This window comes from Amblyomma maculatum, chromosome 1 (assembly GCF_055883805.1).
Source record: "Amblyomma maculatum isolate TAMU_Amacu chromosome 1, ASM5588380v1, whole genome shotgun sequence".
NCBI lineage: Eukaryota > Metazoa > Arthropoda > Arachnida > Ixodida > Ixodidae > Amblyomma > Amblyomma maculatum.
Genome location: NC_139344.1, coordinates 335864649 through 335889521, shown reverse-complemented (window position 1 = coordinate 335889521; position 24873 = coordinate 335864649). Strand labels below are relative to the sequence as shown.

General features: G+C 48.1%; 1 protein-coding gene across 6 annotated transcripts in view; it reads left to right on the top strand.

The window, feature by feature from the left end:
• Nucleotides 1-24873, top strand: part of Dys (Dystrophin) — a 517227-nt gene that overhangs the window by 364654 nt on the left and 127700 nt on the right. For all 6 annotated transcript variants that reach the window (XM_084587908.1, XM_084587892.1, XM_084587901.1 and 3 more), the window contains one exon: nucleotides 6767-6881. In XM_084587908.1, coding sequence (XP_084444034.1) covers nucleotides 6767-6881 — 115 coding nt within the window. The remainder of the gene's footprint in view (nucleotides 1-6766; nucleotides 6882-24873) is intronic.

The following is a 24873-nucleotide window of genomic DNA, read 5'->3' as shown; positions in this document are numbered from 1 at the left end:
GATTATTAGAAATCTGCAGCTTAAAGTGCTGCTTCAATATAGCCTGAGATTTCTGACTTGATTTTGCCTCATATTATACAACCTGCAGTGCATTTTGTGCCTTCCTCTTCCTAATCACCAGTGCCTAGTTATTGGGTCTAAATAAATGTTTTTCCCTCCTCCTCCTCCTCCTCCTCCTCCTCCTCCTCCTCCTCCTCCTCCTCCTCCTCCTCCTCCTCCTCCTCCTCCTCCTCCTCCTCCTCGCTGGTTTAACTGCTTCGCTTCTGTGCCTCGGGAGGGATAACGTGACAGATTTTGGCAAATCAAAGAGCGCGTTGAAAGTGAGACTGGGAGTGAGCTGCTCCCAGTTTCTAGAAGTTTTCTTTTTCAGGTTTATGTGCGACTTTACTGCTTCTGTTCGTCCGTCTTTGCAGTTTAAATCTGAATGAACTCTGTGTTTCGACACGGCGAGAGGTAGCCGAGCGTCACGGTCGAAATTTACCGAGGCCAAAGCGAATCCCTCGGTAATGAAAATCTTTCCCGCGCGTTTCGTCGCAGGGCGCAAAACACGACTCCACTATGGCTGCGACGCCGTAAATTTCCCGCTCGTGGACAGGGACGGCGCCGCGCGGGCGGCCGAGTAATTTGTCGCCGTCTCTGCGGGAACTCGACGCGAAAGTCGCCGAGGCGGAGAGCGGGTGTTAGGGGAAGTTGGAGGCCTTCCCTTCCTTCGTGGCTTCCTGCCTGCCTTCTCCCATCACGTCCCTCCCTTCTTTTCTCGACTCGGGTGGGAAAAAAACGGCGGCGCCCCATGAAGGCGAGATTCCAGCGCTAGCGTTGCTTTCACTGTCGGGATGATAGCCCTCGCGGTATCTAACTACGAGCGGCTGAGTTATGGCTGGTTAGGATGCGCGGTATCAGTCTCGAAGCGATCTGGTACTATTGGTTTTAAAATGGGTTTGACTTGGGTGTTCCGAGTGAACTCTGCAAAGTCCGGCATGTTACATGATGTCACTAACTCGGCGAGAGTTCGTGAGACTTTTCGCCATGATTTTTTTTTGCCGCGAACGTGTAGCTTTGAATTTGGGTTATAAAACAGCGCCAATCTAAAAGAAAATGAGAAAACTTCTCGGGTTTGGGAGAAACGCCCTGATAAAGTAAAGCACGCGACCAACGCAGCCTGGTGATGTAGTGTACCGCGCGATTAAAGTATGTTTGTACCGTGGGCACTTGTCCTGCACCTGAAGGAGTACATCTGTCTTTCCGTCTTCACATGCGCCATCGCGGTACTCCGCTAGCCTGTATAATCTTCCTGATTAGCCACCCGTTTCTGAGCTGTTGTACTGAACACTCTTAAAACCGGCCCTTTTCAATGGGGGAGCCCACGAAACTGGAAGGCGCAAACGCAGTTCCCGGCCCTGTTGCGCAAGTCATGCGCGAATATGTACTTCAATTGTTTTCAGTGTCGTACGCCCTCGTTTCTTTATCTTTTCACACTACGGCCAGAAGAACAGCATCGGAAAGAAGCGCAGTGCGATATAATCACTTCAGATCACGTTTACTTGCGAATGGCAGGGGTGCTCCTTGGCATGGGGCTAGCATGTATGAAATATACTTCAGTTTCATTATGTCATGCATCAATATGGGCATCCTCAGCTTTCGTGTGCAGGCTGCTATGCAATCAGTCGTTGGTTCCGTTTCTTCGTTGCGTTTTAGTTGCTACTTGTGTGTGTCCGTGTGTGCGTCTGCACGCGTGCTTTTGCACGAGGCCTGTATGTATACAGTTGGCGGCGCATATTTGCATACCTTGGCACTTTCCCGCTTTCGACATTTGCATCTTTCGGCCAGGCTCTTTTGGTATAGCTTGATGACTCCTACTTTGGCTGCGCTTCCCACCTACCGTGCTACAACAAGGTACTCGTGTGGACTTGCCCCTTTTTTCTGCCTGCTATTCGCAACGCGTGGCGCGTTTACCGGCCAATTTACGACACTGAATGCATCCGCCACGTGGCACGATGCATCGGTCGACGCCTCGGGGCTCCGCGCCGTTGTTTAATTAAACCTACACTCCGTGCCATTAAAACCGTGCAGCGTCACGTGCGAGCTCGAAGCTAACGCGAGCCAATCAGGGGTCGCATTCGCGGATTTGGTCGTGCGTAACTTCGCTTCCTTATTGGCTGGCGACGAAGCGCCGGGGACGCAGTTACCGAGGCGCCGACCAATCACGAGCGAGCAACCTTGTGAAGTCAAGTTCCGGTCGGCTGGTGCGCCACCTTCGGCTTGCATGACGCTGCACCGTTTTAAATTCGGTGAAGCTGGGAATATCGGAGAGTGCCTCCGGGGGCTGAGGAGGAGGGAGATACTGGTCGGGCGACCCGTGAATTGCGTCACTTGACGCTCGTCCGCAGCCGCGGTGATCCATTGTGCGCGGGCATTCATCCCCTTGGCGGCCGACTCCAATGGCTTGTTCGCGTTACGTTAGGGAGCAGTGGTTTGATCGAGTTGGGGAGCGTTGGGCGGCGTTTTCTGGCTGGGGAAAGGAGCTCGCCTGCCTGCACGGATGAGCGCTGCTTGCGCTGCATTGCGATGAGGGCGACGCGCGCAGCGATGACAGGTCGATCGATCTCTCACCCGTTATCCAGCACCCGATGTGCGGTGCGTGCAAGGTGCGTACGAGGTGATTACGGGGCTGAATTTTGCTGCTGTATGGCGCGCTCTTCGCTCATGGGCGACTGACTCTGTTTCACGCTTTTGGCGTTCGTGACTGCACTGCAGACAAAGCAGAGTGGCTCGAACTGTGGGTGTGGGCGCCCGTGCCATGTTGGGCTTGCATGCCTTAGCAACGTATCTGTTACTTTATAAGCCAATGAGAGCATCAGTTGAAAAATGTTTTTCTAATCTAACGCACTGATGCTTAATTCATCTTGCAGCATGGTTCGAAGTGTGGCAATAAAGGCAAATGCATGGAAAGTTGAGGTCGGCTACACATTGAAATGCAATCACTTTAAAAAGCTAAATATTACAGGTTCGCAAATGGTCTTTTTTTTTTTTTTTTTTTTGTTACCAGGACCGAGTACGAATAATGTAGCTTTGCTGCAGAACAAAATACGAGTAATGGTGCTAAAATCGGAATCGAATACTAATTGAACAGAGGCAAAAGCGAAAGGACACTATGAATCGAATATTTTTAGCATTATTCGCTGTTTGCGGGAGTCTTTGTACATGCTGGAATAACAGTGTTTGAAACTGCGAAGCGAAAGCGGGGACGTTGCGATATAGGTGCAGTTAACTACTAAATGAAGCAGAACTTTACTAACGGCTACGTAGCACAAATGCAGAATATGATCGTCATGTCATACCTCTCTAATCCTGATGAGAACACCTTATAAACGGCGTACTATCCGTCTGGCGGAAGAGGCCGTAACAAGCCAAGGGCTGCCTGTCAGCCTCTAATCCGCGGGCTCACGACTCCGTTTTCCCAGGCCTGCGTGCTGGGGTCGAGGAAGAAGGCGCTCTTTTTCTGATAGAAAATAAAGTTGTTCAATCAGAGGGGAGAAAGCATAATGAGTAGGCTGGTTAACTAAAATATTAAAGTCAACTTTCTATACTATATTGTTCGCTGCTGGAATTCACTAATAATCAGGTCTTTTTCTAATTATGAAAATGTGATCACGCATGGTGGTATTGCTCGCGGATAAAGTCACGCCCTCTCTCGCGCAATTCGAAAATGCTGCGCCTGCTATCTGCGCAAAGCGACATCCATCATATCGCGTCGTTGCGTGGCTCATGTGCTACCCGATCTTCTCTGCTGCTGCTCCTTTAGAGACGGGGGAGAGAGGTCACGTGACACACTCTCGTTGGAGTGACGATCACTGTTGGGTGTGGATTTGCGCGCAACCTGTGCTCGCGGCTATCGAACAACATGCGAAATGGCTAGTATGCATATATGCATATTCTTCTTTTTTATAATCAAATAAAATCAATTACCTGCCCGCCGGAAAGCAAATGTAGTATTAATTTTCCCCATTTACCTCCAATGTATGCGTGTGTGCATATATATAGGTGTGTGAATATAAGGAAAATAATCGAGGTCCTATGACCATTTTTCGTTTTCAATGTAATTCTTATATGTGATGGAATGAACCTTAGTTTGCAAAATATACAGTAGCTTTCTCGGTAAAAATTACTGAATCACTAGAGGTGGAAAACGCCGTTTTCGCCATCTCAGAAAGTTGCAAGCTTGGAGCCCTGCTGCTTGCACACTAAACTTTTCTTGTTCATTATTTTTTAGTAAATAAATCTACGCAATATTTGGTTTAAGAAGAATTATTAAAAATATATTTTCTCGTCGCACTTGTTTTACTAAAAAATCGCAAACTTTGCTTCAGGAGCAGCGCGCTGCGAAAAAGTCGATTTTCAATCCTATATTATGGTATGAAGAATTACGTTGCTGTTGCTAAAACTTTTTGTCTTGAGTATTGATGACATTATCTTAATTTCAGATAAAATTTGAGGCTCTGTACTGTTAGGTGTTTTCTCCACAACGCATAAAATTCGCCAAATTTCGAAAACAGCAAAAAAGGGACAACTTTGATTGCAATTAAGAAAAAAAAAAAAGAAAAAGAAACACCATCTTTGATCTTTCTGAAAAACCCTCAGTACCTCCGGACCATTAGGGACTAAAAAGATGTTGCATTATATTGTTTAAAGTTATAAATATTATTAATAGAACCTAGAGCTTGTACTGAAAAATCACCAAAATTGAGTTATACATTCTGGCATCATCCAAAAAGGTGTTGGCACTAAAACGTTTTCTTGGTATTACGCAGACATTCTTTTATAACGACAAAAAGTTGCAGCTCTGGAGCTGTGTGTTCATTCTCCATATTTCTTCATAATTTGCCAAAATTCAAAAATATAAAAAGTGGACATTTCTAATTCGAATGTAGGAAACATCAGCTTATTCGCATTTCACCGCCTAAAACAATACTCAGTTCTTCATCAGTATCAGACTCTAAAAAGTGTTGTATTATATAGAATAAAAATATAAAAAATAAATATACAACCGAGCGCATGATTTTATTCTATGGAATTGCTTAGGCGTTCCTCTTAAGGAGTAGGCGTCCTAAATTCGATACATTGTTTACAGAATTTCGTTACGTTTCATCTCATGCAACATCCAAAACCTTCTCGGTGCCCATGAAGACGTTTTCTGCTTGTTCGCAGCGTTGATGATAGCTTATAATAGAATAAATTCGCAATTTTTTTTTGCGATTTCGTGAGAAAACGCAAGTGACTGTTTAACCTTCACTGTGTCCTATAACATATAATTTTATTATGCGGCGCAGCGTTATTCAGTCCAGCTTTTAATTTTATTATTTCATATATTGATCATGATGAAATTGACATCAATGTGTTTTTGACGGTGATTTTCTTCAAGGGCACTATATGATAAGCAGAATGCTCTGCAGCAGGATAGATTTGGGGGACATATATCTGTCTTTGCACCTGCCGCACGAATGTTTCGAGATGGCGAGTGTTTTTGTCTGCAGAGCTGTCTAGGCTAGGCTAGTCGAGGCAACACACAGCGAACCTGCCACCCACCTAACCTGCAAAGTTTCAAGCTAAACGCCAGACCCGAGGCTTTGCAGGTTAGTCGAATGCTGGGTTGTCTTTGTGTTGTCTCGCCTCGCCTTGTATTCCTTGTATTCACAGGGAACGAGCTTGTTAAGCTTTTAACCACGCCTTTTGTCTTGGGAGTTTTGTTGTTAAAACTCGAGGTTACTACTGTGCTTCCATAGGTTTCCTTGTCGCTCTGCTTCATGTGCCCCCTTTTCCCACTGAGAACATTGCCTTGCGTCGCTGTCTTTTTTTTCTGCGTATGTCCGATATGCTTTCTATCGTTATGCTTGTGGCATTGCTACTAACAGAGATATGGGAAGTTTGAGGGGCCTTTCGTTTGCGCCGATTCTCTATTCTCCAACTCTGCCACTGTGCCAGATGACTAACTTGGGGGCTGCTGACTAAAAATCAACCAACGAAGCTAAAGCTAAGCAAATAAGACAAGAGTACAGAGCCAAATTAGATATGTTGAGAAATTCCTGGTGAAAGTTGTGTGTGTGTGTGTGTGTGTGTGTGTGTGTGTGTGTGTGTGTGTGTGTGTGTGTGTGTGTGTGTGTGTGTGTGTGTGTGTGTGTGTGTGTGTGTGTGTGTGTGTGTGTGTGTGTGTGTGCGTGCGTGCGTGCGTGCGTGCGTGCGTGCGTGCGCTGTTAGCTAGTGCACGTTAAAATCCGGTTGTTCGAAATTTCACAACCCTAAACTACGGCTTCCCTCCTTAGCCTGTTTTCTCAGTGGCCACTAGCGTTGCTTTCTACAGCTTAAGTTGATGCATTACTTGCTACATTAGTTGCTACAATTAACGCAAAAACACCTTCTTAGGTGCGTAACCATTGGTTACAGTGATTGTTGCCATTTTATTAGTTAGACGTTCGACTTGCATTGAAACTAGCCGTGGCAGAATAAGATGTGTGTACGAAGCAAAGCGGACTACCTCGATTCTTTTATTGGGGAAATCGAGTGAGGGGGCCTAATAACTGGCTCCAACTAGTACCCTGCAAGCACAGGGTATGCAGCCCGTAAGCTTTGCATATCGCATGCATGCCACTAACCGCGTTGCATGTAGTTCATGGATGCATGCAGTTCATGGTTTACTTTTTTTTTCTTTTTTGACAAGCCCTACCGCTTTCCTTACCTTTTGCGGCAATTTTTTCATCTCTTGTCCGGACAGAAATATCTCCTGGAACATGAGCAACAAGGCGCGTCGCTGAAGAAGCTTCAGACTGCCGTAGACTACCAGACGGCCAAGTCGGAAGACATGGCTGACAAGGACCTGCGTTCAAGGGGTGAGCTTTCATTCTCAATATTTTTTTTTTTTTTTTGCTTCCTCTTTTACACTCAGATCCGACCTCCGGAATGTTGAATGAACTGTAGAGCTTGCTGTCGTTTTTGCGGTCGCCGTTTTACCTCTATTTTTTCCCCCTTTTGCGCCGTTCCCCTGTAAATGGAGATCGGACCTGATTGAGCGTTCAGCTATGCTTCAATGCGTGTGATGTAGATGTTCATTTGCAAGGCCAGAACGTTTACTCTTTCAGCGCCCGACCAATGTAGCGTGCAAGCCAGCCATCTAGCCACGCGAACGGGGAGCAGCAGTCACGGATGGATTGAAGGAAAGATAAAATTGCGAAAATATTCTTGGGTCCGGCGATATTCGGTTGCGCTATTAAAATAAAGAAATGACATATCGTCTCCGATGTCTTATGTGCGCCGTAACAGTATCGCACTGGCACAATTGAAGTCTTTGCTGCGCTAGTCTGAAAACGCCAAGATTGTGCAGGCTTCATCGGAGTGAAGAGTGGCCGTACTCTGGCTCTATACTCCGTTTCATACATCAGGTGCAACGCAGCGGAAGCTACACAAGTAGTCCGCAAAGAAAAAAGGGGAGGCGTATCACTACGCGCTTGTTTTGGGGCCGAGTGGTTTCTGCGGAAACGGGCTCTATTCCGAGCATACACGTTTGCAATAACTTGCTTCGCGTGCCTGGACATCTTCGCAGTGCTGACCTTATAAAAAAAAAAAAAAAAAAAAAAAACCGCTCCGAAGAGGCAGTCGAGGTGGAGGGCACAGCTGGCAGGGTTGGGGGGGGGGGGGGGGGGGGCAGCGAAAACGCGACACGAACGAAAACGACAAACAAAACTTACAAATTCACCGAATTCGAACCTTTCTCCCTAAAAAAGGTGCTTTTTATGAAGTTGATGGCAAATGTGAGATGAATTAAGCTTGCAGACAAAGCAAACTATTATTTTCTATCGTCAAGAGTATGGCACTATTTTTCATCGCGGATGCGGGGAGCGCAAACAAGAGCTCTAGCTTTGGTAGTGTTGTACTTGATGTATGAAACGGAGTATTGAGAAGCGGCGCGCAAAGCGCAGGCGGCCTCACAGTCGTATAGTGATGCCTATTGGAAACGGCCATTGAAATCTGCCCCTATACCACGGCGAGTCACGCTCTGAGAATGCTTCCGAGAAATCGCGCACTTGCTGCTGGTTCGTCGAGAGGCACTGAAACGAACGAGGTTTTGATTGCGGATTTTTGTGGGGTAACACGAAAAAGAGAAAGAGAAAAGAAATGGAGACAGAGAACATTATTTCACGAACGGGAATTTGCTGCTGAAACGCCGATTCCATTTTCCTTTCCGAGCTTGCCCATTTGTTGGGAGACCGTAGGCCAAAGCGAGTTGTAATTCGGCCTGTCCCCTCTGTGTGTGCAATGACAAAGACTCCAACGGTTGTCCTTGTCTTTCATTTCCGCTGTCCAGTTTTCTTTTATCGGGCTTTTGTATTGATTTTTTTTCTTCGAATTTATTGCGTATGGCTCATTTTGTAAAAACAACCGCTACGCCTCCCCGTCGGTTATTTCAGTAGGAGCAGCAGAATAATAGCGTGTAACTGGCCGAAGAAAAAAAAAAAAAAAGCGGTAAACGGGCCCTACTTCTAAATCGCTTTGTTTATGTGAGACTCTTATCTCGGAATAAAGAGGGATGGGCGGGAGTGAGTTTGTGACACCGGGGGCATAACAAATGAGAAAAAAATAACAGTGCCGCCTTAAATTGGCGTCGTCGTCGTAATTGCCGCCGGGATTGACATCTTGGATGGCCCGCAGCGAGAGTCCAGGAGGCGCTACCGTTAGAAGCAGCGAGAGAAAGAAAAGAGAGGAGGTGTTTTGACCAAGATAAATTGGCCTATTAAGGCTGCCGCGGCCGTTGTTTGTTTATTTGTTTTGTTCGTTCGAGTGTGTGGTCGCGATCAGTGGAATTTGGGCGCGCTTGGACACGCTTGCTGAGATGCGTGGATTTTTATTTTCTTCGTTTATTCCTCCGGACTGCTGTATTGCAGCCCCTTTTCGTGCCCCAAGTTCGTGTGCCTCTTTTGCTGAGTCGGCACGCGTCGAGGAGCGGAAAAACACACACTTCCCCGTTTTAATTTTTTTCTTTCTTTTTCAAAATGTCACCTCGTAAATTGTCCCCCTTTGGCCCGGCGCTTTAGCTGCTTTAACGTATCGTAATTCACTAGCGAAGGAAATTCTACCGGGCGGCCTGATGTGTGGGTTGGAACGCAGAGCACATTTAGATTTTTAATCAAAATACGCTGGTAAAGCTATATGTGTGAAAATTTTGATGCTAGCAGAAGATATTTCTCTCCATTTTTTCCCCCTTTATATCGGCTGGAAACGCGCGTGTTTGGGTGGGGTTCGTGACATCCAGGACCATGGATGTGTTCCTGCGTGCTCTATAACACAAACAAGGCAGGTGCAACGAGTACTGTGCGTTCGTATCTACGTTCCAAACGTGTCCTTCTTCACTTCCGCTTCTGAACGCCGTCTCTTCACTTTTGCGCGCAGGACGCAGACGCGTTCGCACAACCGCAGGGACCGAAAGTCTGTCGTCCGTGCCCGTTTGACATTTACTCTTCATACTTGTCAGTGTGCAACGCATAAGCTTTTTTTTTCTTTTTTCTTTTTTCACCACTGACCGGAGTCTCTTCGTCATCTTTTTTATACCTTATTGGACAACCCTGCCGCTCGGGACTAGCACGCTGGTGTGAAGCTTTATGTCGTACGTCAGTAATTGACTTTGACGTTTTCTTCAGTTTGTCAAATTCCACACCTGCACATATCCTACGTCCTATATCCCTGATGGACAACAAGACCACATCATACCAGAAAATCGAAGCTGTTACGTAATTTTAAGTTATATAAAATCATTCTAGACACCGCAGTGCAGACTGTTTCTGGCTTTCCTTGCATCGCCAAGGAGGTACGTGACGTTTGGCCAGCTGTTAGTGCTGGGAAGTGATCCTTGCAGGTTCATCCTTTTTATTAGTATTTTCCTAACTGGCGCCGTTTGTTTGTGCCGACCGATGCTTTGTTTGCTTTGCGGCGCGAGACTCGTAAGAACGTGATGGAGGCGCCTAACGACTCGAGATGGCGCGGCCTAATCCTTCGGGTTTCCCCGCCTTGATCCCCGGCGATTATGGAGCCACCGATAGCCGGCCCCGTCTCCCTGCTATACTTGACCGTCCTATACGTCCCTTCTCCGCGGAGAACGAGCGCTTTATGGCCGTTTCTGCCTCATCCTCTTCGCTTTTCGTATACGTCGAGCAAGCGAAACCCCGCAAGCGTGGAGCACACATACCGGTTTCCTGCGATAGTTGAGCTCGCGGCTCTGTTTAGCTTACTTGCTGTGCTTGCTTCGCCCGGTTAATAGGCTGGCCAGAGTTCCGGCACAGCGGGTTCTCCGGGGATCCGTAGATGACGTCACCATGGGCAGGTGTGGCTGTATTATACTCCCTGCTTTGTCGCTAGTTGTCTCTCGTGTAAACGGTCGTTAAAAATCTTGGACGCGAAAATTGCTCCGACGAGAACGTCAAACAGTTCGGCGGCGGGGGTGCCTTGAACGTTGCGACTGGCGACCTTTCGCGTTCGTTGGCCGTAACAGAAAAATTGCAGTGCTGCAGAAGTAGATCCTACACACATGCTGAACGACTGCCCTTAGTTAAAGCCTAGGGCGAAACTCCAACTAAGCGACGCTTTGGTGTCCAGTTCGGACCTCGCTGTACAGGCTGTTTCACACTTAGAGGGAAACTGGGAGCGTGTGGCCGCTGCCACGCGCTCCCATACCTTTTAGATGCAACAGCTTGTATAACTGTGGACCGTTGGGTGAGCTACGGAGCTCGCCGAGAGTCAAGGAATCTTGTCCTTCTTACGAGGCCAAGGAGAAGAATCCTATAGTAATATTAAGAAGTTGTGTTTAACTAAGAGAGATAAAGCTTTTTCGAGCTCTCTCTCTCTCTCTCTCTCTCTCTCTCTCTCTCTCTCTCTCTCTCTCGGCGTTTCGTGCTTTTTCTGAACGTTTCGTCTCATTCCAAGTAGGGCTTCATTAAAGAAAGAAAGAAGAGAAAAAGAACAGAAGGTGGTTGATGTGAAGGCCACTTTCGACTGCCGTATCTAGGTTGTATAGTCGGCTACGAAATGGTCTCAGTCTCTGCGCAGACGTCATTCGTGCACGGAGAGAGGGTGATAGTCCGGTACTTTTGGGTACTCGTACTTTCGCACTGTTTAAACAGATCTGATTGCGTTTGGGAGCTGCAATTCGCCCTTCACGCGTCTCGTGCATTTTTTTGGTCTGAGGAGAGCTGGCCGCCGCTATATGTTTGATTTGGTTTTGGTGGTTTAACGTCGCAAAGCAATTCAGGTTATGAGAGATGCCGTAGTGGAGGGCTCCGGGAGTGTAGAGAATTTGCCTCTGATTGGTCAGGCGATTCGTGACCTGGGTGTCGAGGGAAGCTGTGTTGCAACGGTTTTCTGAGCAAAGGGCGCCTAAAGAGATCTCTACGTGGTTAAATTTCGAAGGAATCGTATGCACAAGGCGCAGTTATCCACCTAGCAGTCCTTAATTCTTGACGAAACTCGTATAGCTTTCGAAACACGGCGTTGTTCCCTGCGGCTCCTCCGTCCTTGTATTTTAAGTGCTACAGTTTTCTTCAAGAGCAACCAAGTCTCCCAAACAACTATACACCCTGCTTCTCAGTCAGCTCTGTTGCCCACACCGCCGGGGTGGCGCAGTGGTTATAGCGCTCAACTACTTTTCCTGTACGATGTCAGTGCACCTTAAAAAACCCCAGGTGGCCGAAATTTCCGGAGTCCTCCACTACGGCGTCTCTCATAGCCTAAGTCGCTTTGGGACGTTAAACCCCACAAACCAAACCAAACCATCTCTGTTCCCCATTTCGCCTATTCAGTTTACCCGGGATTTTTATCCGCCCAGTTTTGCGATAATAGTGACATCTTGTAATATATGTGCAGCGATAGCAGAAGCCGCAAAGTCAGTATCTTCATTGTTTTGTTTTTTGCTTTTTTGTTTTTTATCTTAGGGCCCTTTGTTCTTTGTGTTTGTATTTTCGTATTTGGCTTTCGGGAGAGTTTATTCCTTCCGCATCGGAACGACCAACTTTCCTGTCAGCGACGCGTGCTTTTGCGAAGAGCCTGAAGACGTCGTTGTGCGCTCGGATAAGCGGCTGGTCTCCACAACACTTGCACATCTGAACGACTTGCCAACACCTGAGCAAATCATTCTCTTTCGGTATTACGGCTACCGCTCAGCAAGTTATGAGGGCTCTCCTGCGGTTTCTGCGGGCAACTGACCTCCTCGGATGTTTTCTGGACGGTGCTCTACGGTTTCTTGCGTCTGCCCGTGCACCCCACGACCTTCATCCGCTTTCTTTCTGACATTATTTTGCTCAGTGTAGAATGCCCTACGCAAACCTAATCTTGCTCCGAGTTTGGTCACTTCACGCGTGCTCTTCTTCTGTCCCCCTCTATACCTCGTTGCACCAGTAAACTTTGAGGCAGTGCACATTTAATGCACGCGAGTCTTGCAATCGGCGCTACCTAGCGAAGCAGTGAGAAAATTAATTCTCGTGTTTTCGTGAAAAATTACTACCGCTCGCATTGACCGAAGCTAGCGAAAAATAGGCGCTAGCTTTTATCATAGCGAAAGGCGCTGGCTTACACTTCGTTCCATTCAAAATTGGCAGTTCCTTGGTACGGTCATGGCTAGCTTCAGCAAAGCAGTGGCCGTTACTGGCCAGTGCTTTGTGGTCATAGAAGTCGAAGTAGCGGGACTGATAGCCGTAGAAGTATAGCGTGCCTTACTCGGCATCCATGGGCACTGGAAGGTTGCTTCGTATTCCACCTTCCCACCTTAAATGAGCAACCGGAGTTTGCTGCTCCTCCCACCTTGTTTCTGATATGTCTCGTGAAGTCGTACAAACTACCGAATAATTAATGCCGGGCCATGCGAGCTGCCAGCTACCAACAGTGAGCGCCATCCCCGAGAGTTATCGTTCACAACACGCGGACGGCGACGTCGGATTTTCTACGTACCTCGCCCTTCAACGCTATCGCGTTAAACATCTTGTGGAACGGGGCACAAGGTTCCTCGTTGTGCGGCTCTCCTTCAGTGCATTGACGATGAAAGCGAAGACACGTTCCTTGGCCCGAGGTGTCCTTGTTGCCCTTTTGTTCTTTGCATCCCTGCTTCGGCTTCTTTCCTTCGGTAACTGCGCTGGTACTTCGGTTGCAAGCTTTCTTGCGTCGACAGCACAAGGCCCTCTCTTGGTTTCTTTTGCTGGTGTCTCGTGCGCTCCTACCTTTCCCCCACTCTCCTCCCCTCTCCCCGTTCGCTACCTTATTCCCCTGCCCGCTCTCTCGGCGAGCGCTATCGAATTGTCGGTCGAGGTGCTTCCATATGTTATACGCGCTTGCTGTGTGTTTTCCTTTGATGTAGCATCTTTGGGGGGCTTTTGTTTTGTTGTTTTGTTTTGTGAGCGTTCGCGTGCTGTTTATGTTGGCCCACCCGGGTTCTTTTCTCCCCCTCTTCTTTTTGCTCTCACCGTACCTGAACTCCGGGAGAGCTGCCGCCTCGTCGACGCAATTAACGGAAGCCTTGGCCGGTCGTAAAGAAAATGGCGCCGAGGCACGCGTCGTTAGCGCTGGGTAACTGCGGAGTTATGAAGAGCTGCAAAAAGGGGCGGCCCAGCTATGGTGCCTGGTCCGGGCACCTCGGCATCTTCTTCCTTCTCTTTCTTTTTTTCTTTTCTTTTATCATTCTCTCTTTCGTTATCGACTTCTTCGCGCTGCTTGGCTCTTCACCCTCCTCCTCCACTATTTCTTGCCGTAACTCAAGCATGGACAGCTCCCGGCTGGAGTCGGGGCCGGCCTCGCACCTGGACGCGAAAGGATGAAGAAAACGGGCAAGCGGGCGAAGTTACCTCGGAGACTTCCCTAATTATTTTCGCGCGTGGCGTAGTGCGTGTTGGCGGTTGTCCCGATACAGCGTTCGTTAGCGCCAGATCACGGCCGCGTGATGTCGCGGTGTCGTAGTTCTCGGACGAGCGTTGAGATGTTTTAATGACTCTGAGTGAAGCGCGCAGCCTACGTGCCTGAAATGGCCATTGATTGCGGAGGTAGTCGAGCAGAGCGGTTAGTGACGCAAGGTCGGTGAGACTTTTATAAAACGAACAACAACAAGAACAAAAAAATGGGGGGGGGGGGGGAGGATGCTTAAGCAGGGGCGATAACACCTTTGACACCGCTTCTTTGGTCAAGAACGGTTATTACAATTTACATACGTAATCGCGTGCGCATTTTTCCGGCACGTTTTTGTCAATTCTGGGTTGCAGTGACGGCTGCGTCTTTTCGACCAAAATAGCTGTAAACACTATCGCTTAAAAAAAATGCGTTTTTTTTTTTTTTTTTCCACTGCTGTGCCTAAGTCCAAGTGGTGTTTGTAGTGCCCTAGTAGACTCAGTTTATTTTTATTTGTGCCTCACGTGGGAATTTATATAACTTGGTGACGATTTGGCATCCTCTGCGTAGGTTTGTGACCTACAACCTTACTTTTTATAAATAGTCTTGAAACCCTGCGTTATGAATGACTCATCAGATTAGGCTGTGCTCCTCGAAAAGTCATGTTTTGCGCGTCTGCGTGTCGTTTTCAAGCACAGACTTTCTTCCAGCGCATGCAGAATGAAATAACAGCTGTGTCCGAACCGGCGTTCCGCCCCTGTTGCATTAGACAGCCTCTTAAATTCCCGTTGTGGTGTTGTGCAAACTATCCGCAGCTACGGCCTTGCATTTTTCATTCAGCCCGTATCATAGCTATTGCGGGCCTTGAGTGCATCCCTCATCGTCCTTGTCTGTGATCAGCGACACCGCTTTTAATGTGATTCATCTTTTTTCCACAACCTTTCTGAATATAGCGCTCTATAGTTTTGTTTAATCAGAGTCTGCTAGCGTCGATGTGCTGAAATACCAACTTCGAAGTTTCTTTTTTTCTTTCTAAATTTCAATTTTTTTTTTCTCAAGTGTCGAAAGATTATTCGCGGTTGAATCGTTGTGATGGGGTCATCTTGAGTTCGTGCAACTTCATCATGACCTCCGCCTTTGTCGTATTTGGGGTTCTTGTTTTGTTTTCCTTTTTTACGAAGTCGCGTTTCCTATAGCCTACAAGTTCACCGGCGCGGGCGGCGATCCTTGACGACCGCTCGGCCACGGGAAGGAAGCTGCGCGGCGTTCGACGCAGCCGGCCCCGGGTTCTCGGAGAGGTGTGATTTGGCGCCCGTATATTATCAAGCGCACGGCGCGCCGCAGGCCTCTCGCGGGTGAAATCCCGGCGCCCCCGTTTTCAACGCTGCGTGTCCGACGAAGCTTCCCCCGCGCTGCCACTGCCGGCGCCTGCTGAAACCCGAAACTGGATCATCGTCCCTCTTGGAGAGGGGCCGAGGGAAACGTAGAGACGGGTGTAGGGAGGAAAAAAAAAAGGGAGAGAGAAAAAAAAAGAATAATGCAGACGCAAAGAAAAAAAATGAAAAGCCCGAAATACGCGGCTTCGGGGAGCGTGCTGCCAAAAAGAAACTTCCCTACTATTTTTCCTGCGTATCCCTTTTCCCCACTGGGTAGAATACATCTCGGAAGCGTTTCGCTTTCTCTGTAAGACAGTGGAAAGTGGCTTTTCAATGCCTGGCCAACCACGCAGGAAATAAGAGCGACCGAGTGGGGGAGAAGTTGGAGGGAAGAAGGGAAAGCACGTTTCCACTTCAGGGACGTAGAAGAGGAAGTGAAATAAAAGGGGAGCGAAACCTCGATGAAAAAGGCAGCGTAGTGAAAGGAGTAGCGGAAGCTCAGAAGGAAGGGCCTTGGCAGGAAAAGGGAGGGAGGGGTTGAGCGCGCAGCAGGTGGAAACGTTACGTATCGGTGCACCAGAAAACGCAAGACGCGAACGCCTTGCCGCCGCTGCCGTCGTCTCCTCCTGCCGGTTTCTTTCTCCTTTTTCATTCTTTGGCACTTTTCTGTCTCATCGTTCACTATTTTTTGTTGTGTTTTTTTTTTTTTTCGCTGCTGCTTTTTGTTCTGACATCGTTTAGTTCTTGTGTCAGATTTACGAAGCCCGTCTTTTTGTCATTTTTTTTTCTCACTCGTGTTCCTGGCTGTCCTGCAAAGCTGAGAGCCTTGTCCTTTTCAAGTTTCCCTCCTTCGGTGTTTTTATTGTTTTTCTTTTTCTGGCATGAAACTCTGGTAGAAAGGGCGCCAAGAGGGTGCCTCTTCTGTTCCCCAGTTCTCTTCGGTTTCTTTCTGATGGATCCCCATATATATATTATGTTCGATCACCGTGTTTATTTTGCTTTGTTTCATTTCGCCGAAAATGCCTCTTTCTTGCCAGTCTTTCGCGCACGAAACGCAGGTGCATGTCTGCGTTATTTTTCCACCGTTCTCCAGTTTGGCTTATTTTGCCTTGTCTTGTGTTTCTTCGCTGCCAGCTTTGTTAAAGCGAGCTCTTGACGGCGGTGCGTTTCTTGAGTACTGTTCCTTTTCGCGGCTTTGGCTCTGAAATTGAAAAGTTCTCCTCTCTTGTCTGTCGTCAGGCCGCGGCTCTCGCGCGTTTGGCTGCGCCGCGCGTGCCTATGCACAAGGAGCGAGCAGCCGTTTCTTCTTCTTCTCGTCCTTCTCCCAGCAGCAGTCTCAACACAAAGAGGCAGGAGTTTGAGAAAAAAAGAAAGAAAGCGAGCGAAGTTTTTCTGCCCCACTTCGGCGCGCCCCTGGCAAAGAGACGTTATGGCAGCGTTGAAGAGCCGCAGATGGATTTAAAACTGCCTGTGTGCTTTCTCTCCGGCAGCGGAGGTTTGGCTTCTGTTTTTCTTCTGAACTGCAGCTCTCTTCGTTTTCTTTTTCCACGAGCTAGCGGCATTGTTAGCATTTTATCCTTACCCATCATCATTTTGTGGCTGTTGGTTTTCGATTTACTATTGCTGAGGAAGAATATTCAGTTTGGTTTCGAAGAAATGAGCAAAAAGGCAGCGGGTATCTTGTATTGGTCGATAAGAGATGAAGGTGGAGTTTCGATGTGTGTGCGTGTGTGTATGTCTTGGAGAGAGAGGGGGGAGGGGGGAGTGGTGGCATAAATGCGAGCGCCACGTTCCCTGCGTTAGTGGAAACGCTGACTTTGGAAGACACCTAACAATACTTTTCTATTCACTTGCCGCTCCTTTTTTTTTCTTTTTTTTTTTTCATTTTCACATATATTTGAGATGCTGCTCGCGCACGTTATACTAGTGTGCAGATCTGTGCTGCTGTTTACCCGTCGGGAGTCGGACGAGCTTGTTGGAAAGAGAAGGCATAGAGGTGTTTCAGCATTTTCCGATTGAATATTGAGCCATTTTTGGCAAACAGTCCAGTCGTCTCCAACCTGTGATATGCGTTGAAGCACTGACTAATTGCGCCTTCCCAAGAACGGCTCACCGACTGTGCATTTGCTCGTTGTTAGCGGAACCGCTTATCTTTGAGGTTAGCGTCCACTGTGCTCCAAAGGCTTTTGGCGGAAGTTACTCGAATCTGTTGTTTAACGTCCCAAAGCGGCTCAGGCTATGAGAGACGACGTAGTGGAGGGCTCCGGAAATTTCGACCACCTGGGGTTCTTAAAAAGGCCGCTGTAGGAAGAAGGAAAAGGAGGTGCACATGCCTGCTAATTGGCTGTGTAGCTGAGCCACCACCGCTGCCTCATGCGGACAGAGAAGAGAGAGACGCGCGTCGCAACAGCTGTCGGCCAAGCGACGGTGGGTGCAATGACGGCATGCACAACAGGTACAAACGCCGGTGGCAAACGACGACGGGGTCCCCTGATTTCTAGCCCGGCCGCTCTTCCATCGAAAAGCCGTGTTCTTAGCTTTATAAGGCCGGGAGTAGCCACCGATCCTTGTTGTTCTTTTACGTACGTACACTGACATCGCGCAGCAGGCGTGCGCCCTGATTCTCGCCTCATCGAAAAGCGACTGCGGCGGCCGGGATTCGATCCCACGTCTTGGGTTCGGGAGTTGACCGCCCTAACCACCCGGGTGGGCTAATTTCGACTGAGGAAGTTGGTCGCTCTGGCGTCTTATAATTTGTACCGCCATTGACCTCTTGGTCAAGTTTGCGTATTCGCGATGGGTGGAGTAGTTAGTACCCGCTGGCATCTACTTCCGCTTTCATGCGTGCAGCGCCGTTTAGATCGAAAACCCGAGAAAGAGAGTAGTAAACTACAACCTGGGCGCAGGTGATGGAAAAGATGCGTTGATACACGCACCTGCTTGTGCACTATAGGAGGCTGCCCCGGCTTTGCGTGCTCGGTCGTCGCCTCGTTGTTCGCTGACCGGCCCTGGCAGTGGCAAACGCAGATGCCACTGAGCGGGCGCGCAATGCATTGGGGAATAGACAGAGACCGCCTCAGCAATGCGCTCGCTTCATTATGAATGAGCTACGTTATGCGTGCCGAACAAGAAGCGACGACTGCTCTGAGGAGAGATCCGATCTGCCGTCGCGGACATCCTAGCGCACTGTAACGTTGGCTGTCTGGGGTGAAAGGGTGCAAAAGGAAGGCGGGAGAATGAGGGGGAGGGGGGGGGGGGGCTGGTTTGTGTCTATACATAACTGGATAACGGGCCACTGGGAGAATGCCTGAGACCAAAACCCAATCTCCCTTTCTCAACCACCCCCTCTTCCCTTCTCCACTGAGTTGCAGGCGCAGCTGGTGCGTCGTTCATTCCGTCTTTTCTGGCGCGCTTCCTTCCCGGCTTCCATCTGTTCCACGCAGGCAAGGCAAGCGCCGTGGTGGCTGTCGTCTCTCTTGCTCTCCGCTGGGGCCCTTTCTCCGCCGTCGAGCGTCGTTTCTTTGCCGCTCCTCTTGTTATTTACTCGTAGATCGTGTGTGCGCTCTGTACGTGCCGCCCACTGGAGCCTTCTTTTGTGTCATCCTCCGATCAACGGCGGGGCTTGCCTCTCCGGAGCGTCGTCATTTTCACCCCTGCCATGAGGCCGCCCAGCGCTGTGCCGCCTTTGACTATGTGGATACTTTGCCTGCGCGTCTGTATCGGATCTTCCCTTTCGTACGGCTGCTGGATTTGCGTGGCACTGATCTCGCTCGATTGCTTATAGCTTACCCTGTTTTTTCTTTAGTCACCCGTTTTTAGTTTTTCGCTCGTTGCGCGGTATATATGCGCGGTTTAGAATTATTTACGCGTTTTCATCCGCGCAACTCTTCGACACCAGTCGTTCTGACCCGCTTCTCTGCCACTTTAGCTGCTCTCCCCATTTTTGTTCTTGTTTTCTTTTTTTCATTAGCTGCACTGTTCCTGGTAGGGAAGCTGTTTCTTCTTTGTTTTTGTCTGCTTCGCAACCTTTGTCGTTGGGCTTCTCCTTCAATTCACATTCGGAAAAGCTGCTGCCGCCAATAACTTGTTTTCGCATTATGCGCAGTAAGGTAACAATTTCCTTTTTCGGTCGCCTAGCTACTTTGCTGAGAATTACGTATGTGCCCTGGGAGCTTCCACTCCATAGTCATTATTCCTGCATTGGAGCAGTTATAGTAGCGCGTTACAAAACCAGTAACAAAAACATTTGGCTAGTGCTTAATGGGCGCACTACATATTATCGACGTAACGTAACAGCGAAGTTGGAGGCTGCTAACGTGAAATAACAATCACCTGTCCTGGCATATTGCCTTACACTAAAGTACTAAAATACATCATCTCAGGGGAAAGAATATCCTCATAGCTCCCGACTTTGTCACGATGAGGCTTTCGTTATCATCATGTGCCCCTTATACATCCGACGCCTGAGATCCCGCCTCTCCAACCAACCTTATTGTCATGTGCAGGTACCTCATCCTGGTATAGGGATTTCTGGGAACTTGCTCTCCGTGCATGCAATCTGCTTCTATATGGCTACTCCTTACTGCGCATGTGGGGCACGTTACTTTCTGTAAACTTTTCTGCGCATTCTCTCTCTCTCTCTTTTTTTTTTTTTTTACTGGTGGCTGTACGGCTTCGATCTATCCGCTGTCCCTCAAAGTACTTGTGCACAGTTTTGAGCTGGAGCTTACTGTCTTCAGCCGCCAGTCGTACATTCTAAAATCTGCAGAGACGAGGGTTCCAAAATCAACAATTGCTGCGGAACCGCGATTATAGTTACGAAGCAGAAGCATACGCATGTCACAGCAGCAGGTTACGACAGTTTATGTAAGTGCCTCAAAATAAGCACTCGTGACACACCGCGTGATTCTGAGTGATATTTCGGTCGTTTTCACGTCCTTGCATAGACACTTTAATTACCGTAGCATTTTGTTTTTCTCGTCGGCACTCCAAAATCGTGCTGGATGGTAACGTGTTCGCGCTGTAACCAACCTAACATTTCCGCTGAATTATAGCCAGGCCTCAGTCGTTCTGCATGTCTTCTCTTGCACTTTTCCGTCATCTCTGCCCTTTTTCCTGTTCTCGCTTCCGTTTCCTCGTCCTTTATAGCCTTCCTCGGGGGCCATACCGGGACGGTTTTCCCCCTTGACTCATTACTTGTCCAGCATTGTTTGCGCTTTTTTGTTTCTTCCGTTGTGTGTGCTCTCCCCCAGGTGCTATCGTGGGGCTCTGCTGTGTGCGTTCCCCGCGCACTGAGATCTTATTTCGGCACAGCCCTCTTTCGTTTTCTGCGAGCACTGGTGCTCTCGTAGAAAGGCGTGTTTCTACTTTCCCTCTAAAATGAGTGCGGACGTGTTTTGCGTAGTTCTCGGCGTATTCATGGCAGCAATAATTCGCCCGCGGGACTTGCAGCTTTCTTTCTAGCTTTAGTTTTTCTCGCTTAAAAAAAATAAAAATAAAATGAACGTGTTGATGTAGGCGTGTTTCTGTCCACTCGCCGCGTTCTTGTTTCACGCCTCTCGTGGGTGGGCTCACCGCAGTGATGACTCTCGGCGCTCTCCCATAGTTCCCCGAGCAGCTCGTGTTTCTCCCCTCCTTTTTTTCTTGTAACGCAGGCACGGGTCGTTTATTTAATGTTCATTCCTGCATCGATTTGCTTTTTCTTTATGTGTACCCTTTTTATGCTGAAACTGCAGTTTCCTTTGCAAGGACGAGTGACAAGCGTGGAATACGCCCGCTCTCTTGGTGTACGTGTTATGAGCGAGCAGAGCGTTAAGAAAAAGGCTGAGTAAATTTTCAGCCGAAGCTGCTAGAACAGAAGCTTTGTGATTATGGGCGGTTTTATTTTCAGTGATATAGTGTAAGAAGCATCGTGGGAAAGATTGTGTTTTCGGTCATTAAAATCGCTCATTGGCTGCATAGAAGTGACTTTACCAGACCGGATGATTGTCGTTGACTCGAATGGAGTGACATAACCTGACGGTTAGTGACATCGCGGCATCGGAATTGACGTCACGAGGCAGTAAGTGACGTTTCTACGTCTTGTTGTTTGTACAACGCGTCCGCGCCGCCACCTTTGACATTCTCAGGGAAACGTTAAACCACCAGCTAGATTAACCGAAGAGGTAGCCCCATTGCAAAAGCCAGCGTCTCCAGTGCGAAACCAGTAAGATTTTCGCGCTGGTTTTGCACTGGATCTGCTGGGCACGCTGGAGGTCTGCGATATTCACTGGAGCAGTAACGGGAAGACACTGGCTGCACTGGTGCGATTGGGGAAAAACGCTGGGATTAGCCTTTTGACGCTGGGTGTGTCACTGGCATCCGCGATGCACTGGGAGAAGCGCTGTATGTGCGCTGGGGCTGCACTGGTCCCATTGCCCCAGTGCCCCAGTATAGCCGGTGCGGCCTGCGGCGTCAGCCGGAGTAGCATCCCTCAGGGGCCAACAGGGCAACAGCGTACTCGCAATCGACCATCGGGGCGCATATGAAAAATATGGTTCAAGCCAGCGCTTTTTGCTGCGAAGTCGTTGCGCATTGTAAGAAAACAAAGGCAGCATCTTTTTTTCTAGAGTTTCCATGTTTCGATAGGTCGTTTCGAGCGTTTCGAGAGAGACCTTGGCCGCCGCGCCTCTATCTCATGACACACTGACGATTAACGCACAAGTAAAGCTGGAATTGAATAATGTGGGCTACCATGCATAACCAACTTCACAGCTAATCTTAAGGGCACTCTAACACAATGATTACTGCCAAAATGTTCAATGCGGGCTCAATCGCAGGCGAGCGTAGCCTGCACCACAGCCCAGTATAAACAGCAGAAAGAAAAACTAAAACGAGGAAGAGAGTAGTTTACCGGTCGATGGGCCCATGAGAGAAAAAACAACAACATACAGCGCTTGTAATGCATAATATTTGGCATGCTTCTCAAACTTTTGCGCTCCTTCTTACTCTGCGTGTGAAGCAGCCGAGCTCTTGGCCATCGCAACGCTTCCCGCAATGTTTACATACAAATAAGGTTTAGTTACATGCAATATAGGGTCATCGCTACGGCGCTTGCCGGTATTGAAGCTTAGTCGCATTTTTTTTTTCCTTGGAAGTTTGTACTAAAGCTCCGTGTTTGGCGAAAATTACGCCCACGGTAGCAGAGCACCACCGAAGAGCCGGCGTTGGTAAATTTGCCAGCGATGTCAAACTCCACACGTTAAAATGATTCCAGTGCACAAAATAGCGCGCATAGGCACCCAGCACATCGGTTGCAAGTCGTGAGAGCAGACAGCAAGCTCCAATGATCAAGAAGTTCTAATTGTTAGAGCGGTAGCAATGGGGGCCTGTAGACTGCGAAACATGAAGTCCCAACCTTATAAATGCGGGTCATAACATAAAATGCAGAAATGTTTCTAACATTTTCAGCTCTCGGCGTGGCCGAGTTTTGGGAATTAGCACAGTATTCCCAAAACGGAGGACCGAGGTCAATTACGCAGTGTTACCTCTTACCGGCCGATTAGTTTAACAAATGTCGACTATAAAATTTTTATGAAAATACTAGCTAAAAGACTGCAAACAGTTATTAAAGATATTGTTGGAGACCACCAAACATGCGGTATTAAAGACAGGCCCATTTTTACGAACATTCACATCGCGAGGGCCATTCTTGAATGTTGCGATGCTGGTGGACTTGGAGTAGCAATGCTCCAAATAGATCTTGAAAAGGCTTTTGATAGAGTGCCCCACGACTTGCTTTTGTGTATATTAGACTATGTCAAGGTCGGATGCGTCATCAGAGAAGGAGTGGCTATGGCTTACAGTGCTTGTACAACTAGGCTAATTGTGAACAAATCTGTCGGTGACAGTATTGCTGTCCAACGCTCAGTTCGTCAAGGTTGCCCCCTTTCACCTCTTCTCTTTTGCATCTATCTTGAACCTTTATGTTTAAGCATTATCAAGCATGAGAAAATGCGGGGCTTCAAGCTGCATGAAGCAGAAGTGAAGCTTTTGGCTTATGCCGATGATGTCGCGTTGTTTTGTGTAGACTACGAAAGCATCGTAGAAGTTGTGAAAACTGTAAAAGATTTTTACGCTGTAAGCGGCAGTGCTGTTAACTGGGGCAAGTGCCCGGGCTTCTGGCACGGTGGCCAGCGACCCCAGGCATTTTTTCTAACATGAAATTTGTTACCAACCCTGTCAGCTACCTTGGTGCCCCTCCTGAATCGTATCGGGACAGTGACCCATACTGGAAAAACCAAGCCGGTAAATTGAAAGATAGAGTGGACAAATGGAATGGATGGCAGTGGTCGGTGTTTGCTAAGGCCACGATTTGTAATTTGTTTTTAGTGACAAAAGTTTGGTATGTGCTTCAAGTTTTATATTGCTCAAGAGCTAATGTCCAAAAGATGCATCGTATCTTTGCCGTCTTTGTGTGGGGTCTTCGTGGGAACGGACAAGTCGGACAAATCTCTTCCGCCGGGTGGAGGACGGCGTGCTTGGTTTGGCACATCTGTTTCTGCGCCAGTTAGTCAATCGTTTCATGTTTTTGAGGAATGTGAAAAATCCATTTCTTCGTATACGGCCTGTCAGTTGCGCCTGGGTCAAGCTCTCCCGGGAATTGTCGTTTCTTCTGACCGCATGTCAGGAGGTGTCCACGGGTATCTAAGGGAAGTGGTCTTGGCGTACAGGTTCTTGATGGTGCGGTTTACTTTAGTCTATTTGTGGAGTGTAAACCGGAAAAAACTGTATAAAGACTTGTGCGATGTGGGGCTTCCAGAACCGTTGTACAGAGCTGTGTACTCGTCTACCGGGGGCAAAAATGTTCTTAAAAGAGTGAAGAGGATGATGGTGCCGGCAGGGGTGAAAACGTTCTTTTTTAAGCTGCACACTGGAACATTGGAGGTAAAGAAATGGAAGGAACAGAAAGGGCTTTTTGTACCCTGGGGTGTCCACTGCATAATATGCAGGAAAGAGGAGACGATTGAACACGTGTTTCTCGAATTCTGGGATGCCGTATTTTTATGGGACGTGCTCCAGAGGACGCTTAAAAAAGAACTACCCATAAACCCACATGGTATCCGATTCTTGCCAGTAGAAGCGAACAATGATACACCGTTGGATCTTTTGATGCTACTGGCTCTCCACAGCATATGGAAAAGCAGAATGGCTGTAGAGCACGGTGACGTCGATGCACGTTCAGCGAGACAGCTCTTTAGAGAGAGCATACGGGCATATGTGGACGAACAGAAAGCTTTAAAACTAGAGCCAGAATGGTTAGTTAGTTTTGAAGCGTTGTCACATATGAGGGATTTTTAATCCGACAACTTTAGCTAAGGAAGGCTGAAGCTTTAAGTCAATGCTTGATTTTTTATTTTGTCATGTTATTGATGTCACATGTGTCTTTTTTCTGTACGTCCTCGGTCAGGAAATAAAGAAAAAAAAAATCGGCGTGGCCGAGTGGTTAGCGTGCTGAACTAGTGATTGATATGTGCCTAGGGACCGAGTTCGAAGCGCGCTTTGTCCACCCATTTTTCTTTTTTTCTTTTTTTTTTGCGCTTTTGGCTCTAGTGTC